This window comes from Benincasa hispida, chromosome 6 (genome assembly GCF_009727055.1).
Source record: "Benincasa hispida cultivar B227 chromosome 6, ASM972705v1, whole genome shotgun sequence".
NCBI classification, from domain to species: Eukaryota; Viridiplantae; Streptophyta; class Magnoliopsida; order Cucurbitales; family Cucurbitaceae; genus Benincasa; species Benincasa hispida.
In genome coordinates, this window is record NC_052354.1 from 20,122,956 (window position 1) to 20,129,338 (window position 6,383).

Consider the following 6,383-nt stretch of genomic DNA (forward strand, 5'->3'; position numbering starts at 1 on the left):
TAATAAAATAAGAGTTATTTTTATTTGCATTTACTCATATCTAATAAACAAAGATCTGTGGTTATTGTATGTAAACTTAAGCATGTATATGAGATATACAAGTGGATCATGCCTTAAGTAATAACCTAAAAAGTCTGTAGGAGAGATATAGGAAGGATACCTTATCCTGGTGACACTATGGATACAGCCTGCTTTGTAGAAGTTTACAAGTGTTGTGAACTACTACCGATGGTCTCCTGACCATTCACGTGGAGACATGCGAGCAGGGGTGTCATATACAAAGAGTTTGTATAAGACCGGACCACAAAATGATTAGTCTCTTTATATAACGCCCTTGATACTTGAGACTTACATCTCACTTAAATGACTATAGGTGACATGACCTTAATTCTGAGTGTGTTGGGAACTCGTGCATATGAGGGCGGTCCTTTGATTAGTATGGGTGAGAGTGGCCAGATTGTCAACTCAACAAGTCTACCTTTTTGGGGATTTGTCTAATTGGAGAGTTGGGAACTCAATTACACAAGATGAAATTCACTCCTTCCCCGAAGTAGGGGTAAGTAGATAGATTGCTCTCTTAAAAGTTGATTCCGGGTCTTGAACATAGTGGCCACATCCTCTCTTCGGAAGAAAGGACCCAGTCATAGTAGGACTATGACTTATTGTTCATTAGAAGAATCAGTGGTACTTAAGGAGTTAGATGTAACTACAGGGGCAAAACGGCAAATCGGCCAAGTTGTACTTACGAGCGATCTGTGAATGGTTATCGTACTATTGATTGGTTGATATGGACACATAAATATATCTGTAGTGAGGAGAGTGCAACTGTCGATCTTTAGTGGAGTGTCCGACAGTTAACAGATGGCGGATCCCATGACTAAAGAGTTTAGTTAATTATTCGCGTATTGTTGAAGCTTCAAGCTACAGGTCCATAAGGCCCCCTTATAGCTCAATGGATTCAAGTTGAGAATCAGTTATTGAGGTTAGTTTGAAGTGTTCAAATTAACAAGAGAAAATTCAATTATATATGATATAATTGGTGTGATGTATGAGATACATCAAGTGGAGGATTAATGTAAATATGATTTACATTAAATACCATAAAATAGGAAAAAAAACTATGGTTTGTATGTTTCATGAGATGAAATATTAAAACTATATGTTATAAATATAATATAGTAAGTTAGTTTTTATATTTATTTATAATATATTAATTATATGATAATTAATTTCTTTTTCTCTAATAACCAGTTGAGTGGGAGGTTATTGATGGTTTTATGGTAACTATGAGATAAAAGGAAAAATGTTTTCCTAAAATTAGAAAGTTACTTCATTCGGAAAAAACTCACGAATTAAGCTATCAAGTGAAAGAGTTTCACTAAACGATAGCTGACAGAGACTAAACGATCGTGGAGCTTTGACTATACGATAGTTCATCAGTTGATCGTAGCTAAACGATCGAGTGGCTAAGTCTATACGATAGGCTGCCATTTACTAAACGATCGAGCACGTCGACTATACGATAGACAACTTCCTATCTCCCACTTGTACGATCGTCTACACGATCATTGTCCTTCAGTCACTTCCTCAAACCAAGACTATACAGAACCCACAACTCCTGGATTCTCACACCGAGAATACCAAGGTAACCATTATGGTGGTGTCCTCACTCACTTCGTGAATCGAGTTAGATTCGATTGGTTTCGTGGAGGCCGTGTTCATTGTATTTGTGCTGGTGATCGTGTTGTTCCGGTCGTTGCATTCGAGCATTGCTATTCTTGGACGCTTGTAGACTGATCGAGGGATTCGTGAAGAATGTTTCTTCAAAGGTATGCATACTCTATCCCTTGATATCATCGTTTTGCATGCTATAATTTCTTTTTGTACATGACCTGCTAGTTTTCGTTTTTAGACTGTAATTGTTAATGTTCAATTCGAATAGAATTTGGAACAATCTTTCCACTGCTCATGGAAATCCTTATGTTTGATTTTCGTCACCTTCGTTGGAGGAAATTTGATTACTTGGAGGAGTAAAAAACAAAACGTGGTGGCCAAAAGTAGTGTTGAAGCAGAGTTTAGAGCCTTGGCTCATGGAATTTGTGAGAGCATATGGATCAAAAGGATACTTGAAGAGTTGAAGATTTCCTTGACTATGTCTATACAGATTTATTGTGACAATAAAACTACAACTTCTATTGCCCATAATCCAGTTCTACACGATAGAACAAAACATATTGAGATTGATAAGAATTTTATTAAAGAAAAAATTGAAGCAAGAACAATATGTATTCCTTATCTTCCTACATTAGAGCAAATTGCTGATGTGTTAACTAAAGGCCTTCCAAAGAAACAATTTGACTGATTGATTGACAAGCTGGCTATGGAAGACATCTTCAAACCTCCTTGAGGGGATATGTTGGAATTTCTATATTTGTATATTAATATTTTTTTCTTTATTGTCTTTATGTTTATTTTTTTCCTTTATTGTCTTTATTCTTTCTATTTTGTAAAAGATCTTTCTCCTATATAAGAAGACCTAATCTGCATATATTGAATAAGAGAAAGAGGAGATTAATATTTCTATTCCTCTCATTTCTACCTAAATTATAATTCAATTTATTGTTAAATAACTTAGTTTATATTTCTAAAATAAACTGAATTTCACAGATATATTAATAATCATACGGACGTATTAATTAGAATGAGAGAGAGAGAGGGAGCTATGGTCAAATTTAATATGGTAGAATAAAACAGGAGGAACTACCTTTCTCAAAGTGTTACATGCTCTAATGATGATACCCATAAGTTTTCAAAATAGCCATTACCCTTCCAGCCAAGGAAGCAGCCTGTTAAGTCTCCTCCTCACTATCCTCTTCATACTCAGAATCCGACTCATTGTTTTGAGGTTGTATAAGAGAATTCATATCGAATGTTGGTATGGTCTCCATCTCCTCCATATCTATAGTATCATAGCTCATCCTTTCCACAAACTTTTCATCAGAACAATTGAGGAGCCATGAAAGTGAACAACTGATTCCCTTCTGTACAACTTTCCTATGTCTGGGCTTTATTGTGGACTCTAAACCATAAGTAAAGAATGCAGGAAAAGCGACCAAGTCTTCTAAGGGCCTTCCCATATCCATATGGAAAAACTCAAAGCTGTGTTTCATTATGTCAATATTCAAAGCAAGCAACTGGGGGCAACCTATAACCATGTTCTTTACTTGAAGCAAGGAAAACCCACAAGTTTTTAAGAAATCTACATGGTTTATCACAGCTGAACTGCTGAGGCTAACGATTTGCGGCATCTTTTCAATGATAGCACCAAAATTATCGTCGTCCAATTCAATTAATGATTTTAGTAAATTTCTCTGAGTTTGAAGCTTACCTTCCAGGTCCATTCCTATGATCTCAGCATACTGTGCCACTATCGAAGAAAGGTATGCTTCTCTTACATTGAACTCCAAGAGCAATTGGATATTGGGTTTGACGTTTTTTTCCAATCCAAACCCCAGAATGTGAGGTCGTTTCTCTATTAACCTAGCCACTGCTAATCTTGGAATGCCCAAACTTTCAAGATACTCAACAAAAGGCTTGATTACTCGAGCAACCCTCATTCCCAAAATTTCAGGATATTTGGTCAAAACACCTCCAATTTCCCTTCTTGCAACTCCAATTCCTACCAAGTATGCCACTGAAGTACTCATGGTTCCCTCAAGCTTAAACCCCAATACTTCTGGATATCTCTCGAGAATGCGAGGGATATCATTTGGCTTGATATCCATGCCTTGTAGATACTTGACAACTGGAGCAAGGTCAACAACAACGCTGGAATGGAGGACTTGCGGATACCGTTTTAAGAACTCAGTGAAAGTAGATTTCCTAACGCCTAATTTACCAAGGTAATCAAGTACTGGTATCATATTTTTCTTAACACTGCACCCAAGGACAAGAGGGTAGTTATTTATGTCTTCGATTGTAAGTCCCAATTTGAGAAGAAAATCAACACGTTCCTTCATAACATCGACTGTTACAGGAAGCTCCAGTCCATCAAGTTCATCAGGAACAACACCAATTCCACGCAAGAACTCGTAAACCTTTGAACGGTTTTCAAGCCTCACGTTCTTCATCTCGACTAAACTAGGGCGACTATATAGTGATGAAGCTTTATCTTCTTTTCTACCCACTTGAGCGTTGTAAGGCTTTGATGAAATAGTTGAATGCAGAGATTTAAAGACTGTTCTCCTATCACCATGAGAATATTGTAGCTTTGTAATCAAACCCCTCCTTTTCTCATAGTTAGAAGGCATTTGAAATGTTGATGGGGCAGTAATTTTGAACTTATGACATTCAAGAGTAGGCATCTCAAATATCATGAAGGAAAAACTAGGTTTTAAAACACCGGCATGGCCTCTGATCATCGTCCCTCAAAGTTTTACACTAATAGTTGACCTGCAAAAGTTGCATACATGTTATTTTTTTTTTTTAATGAAAAAATAACAATAAAAAAAAATCTCAAAGAACAAAGTATATATTTCCAAGAATATCGCACAAGACGACTTCACTCTACACCTATTACAAGATATGTGTATGATATTAATATTCACTGCAAATTCGATTTAGGTCACCTTCTAGTCCATTTATTGATAGTTCATATCCACTCTCAATTAATTTCAATAGTTAACAAAAACAATCAGGAGATTTTCCTTTCCACAACTCTTGTACTGACTTGTCTTTGGCCATCAAAATTTGAAATATATCAGCAAATAAGGGTTTGAGGGATTGATCAGAAATCCATTTCACTCCAAAAAAGGCACCTTGTGCCCACTTCACACTTAGAAACTACCGTTCCCCCAGGTTTGGCTATGTCCTTCCACAGACTAAACGTGCCAACTCAATATTCTATACTCACATTTGTTTTTTCATTACTTTTGTGTATGATTCGGTTCCAAATTACTTTATTGCATAAGTTAGAAAATGACTACTAAGAATCCAATTATCTTTCTTTATTGCATAAGTTAGAAAATGACTACTAAGAATCCAATTATCTTTCTTTCCTTCATTTTCCAAACTAAGGCAATAATTTTCATAAGTGGTTCATGATAGCGATATGGAGAGAGACCTTTGAAATTGTTGCTGCTTTTGTGAACCTTTGTTTATGCTTCTCTTCTGGAAGAATTTCGAACTCCCTTTAATCTCCACATGAATCTATATGTATATATGGCTTATTACAAAGATGAATCAGGCCAGCCAACAATACCCACTTCAAAATGACCGCAACAACAGCAAACCCAGTTCAACAATAATAGCTTAAAATAACAGCAATAATAACAATAACATTAAGTGTATACACGAGACCAAGTTCAAACTAACAGCAACAAACCCAGTTCAACAATCAGTTCAATAAAAAGATGAGCCAGCCAACATTCCCACAGAAAATACATTATCGAGTCGATTGAATAATTCAGTTTAAAGCAAACGTAAGTGAAGATTATTACCTACTAAACAAACGTGCAGAAGGCAAAGATCCAGAAGATACCAAGGAGCAACAGCGGAAGGAGACCACAGCGATGGTGGCTGAGTGGCCGACGTTAACGGTAGTCGGCAGCTTAGCGACGGTGGGTGAGGGTGAGTGGGACTGCGAGTGACAGAGTAAGAGGGAACCGATGTCCGTTCCTAGACAGAGAACCCTAAAATCGAACGCCAATTTGGGTCGGTCGGCCCGGTCCGAATAACTGTTAAAACCGAGCCGGCCTCTGCAGCCTTGCCTCAATTTCAAGACCGCTCCGACCGATCACCGGCATCGGAGCAGAAAACCGCCCGACTACTCAATTTCGTGCTTCTCCGGCGCAACCCTCTGTGCGTACCAATAACCTTAACCAGAGGCGATTCGGACTCGGACGTCGGCCGGACACTGGGAGCCAGGTAGTGGAGGCGAATCCGGAAGCATGAGGAGTTCACAACCTTCAACATTGAACAGGAATCGAAAGGCTGCCAAAGTTACGGGAAAATTGCTATTTTTGACTTTTTAAGTTTTCCTTTCCAACACCAAACTCTTTTTATAAAATTTACATTTTTTTTACCTCTTTTCCACTTTGTCAAATTTTAACCGGATGGCCTCACGACTACCATTTATCATTTTGTCTCACAATAAATGATATATTCAATTGCCTTCAATATGAATTTACCTAGATTACCTGACTCAACTTTTCAGACACATAATTTAAGTTAGAAACCTCAAACTTGAGTTTTATATTTTGTTTTTATCGGAAAAGCTATACTTGAGGGTCCTAATTTCATATGAACAATTTTTTTTAATGGTCTCAACTTTTGAGGAATAATTTATTTCCTTTTTGAGAATTCCAAAAGACACAAGTATGTTA

The 6,383-nt window shown here is 37.1% G+C and overlaps 1 protein-coding gene across 2 annotated transcripts; it reads right to left on the minus strand.

The window, feature by feature from the left end:
- Positions 1–2,721: 2,721 nt before the first annotated feature.
- LOC120080307 (transcription termination factor MTERF4, chloroplastic) lies at positions 2,722–6,018 on the minus strand. 2 transcript variants are annotated; one of them, XM_039034943.1, is made up of 3 exons: positions 5,499–6,018; positions 5,123–5,208; positions 2,722–4,452 (listed from the first exon to the last, which is right to left on the minus strand). In XM_039034943.1, the coding sequence occupies exon 3, from the start codon at positions 4,419–4,421 to the stop codon at positions 2,850–2,852; it is 1,572 nt and encodes a 523-aa protein (XP_038890871.1). In that variant the 5' UTR covers positions 4,422–4,452; positions 5,123–5,208; positions 5,499–6,018; the 3' UTR covers positions 2,722–2,849. The 2 variants fall into 2 exon arrangements, with proteins under 2 accessions (XP_038890871.1, XP_038890870.1); XM_039034942.1 differs by lacking the exon at positions 5,123–5,208 and having other exon boundaries at positions 5,499–6,017.
- Between the last annotated feature and the right edge of the window lie 365 nt (positions 6,019–6,383).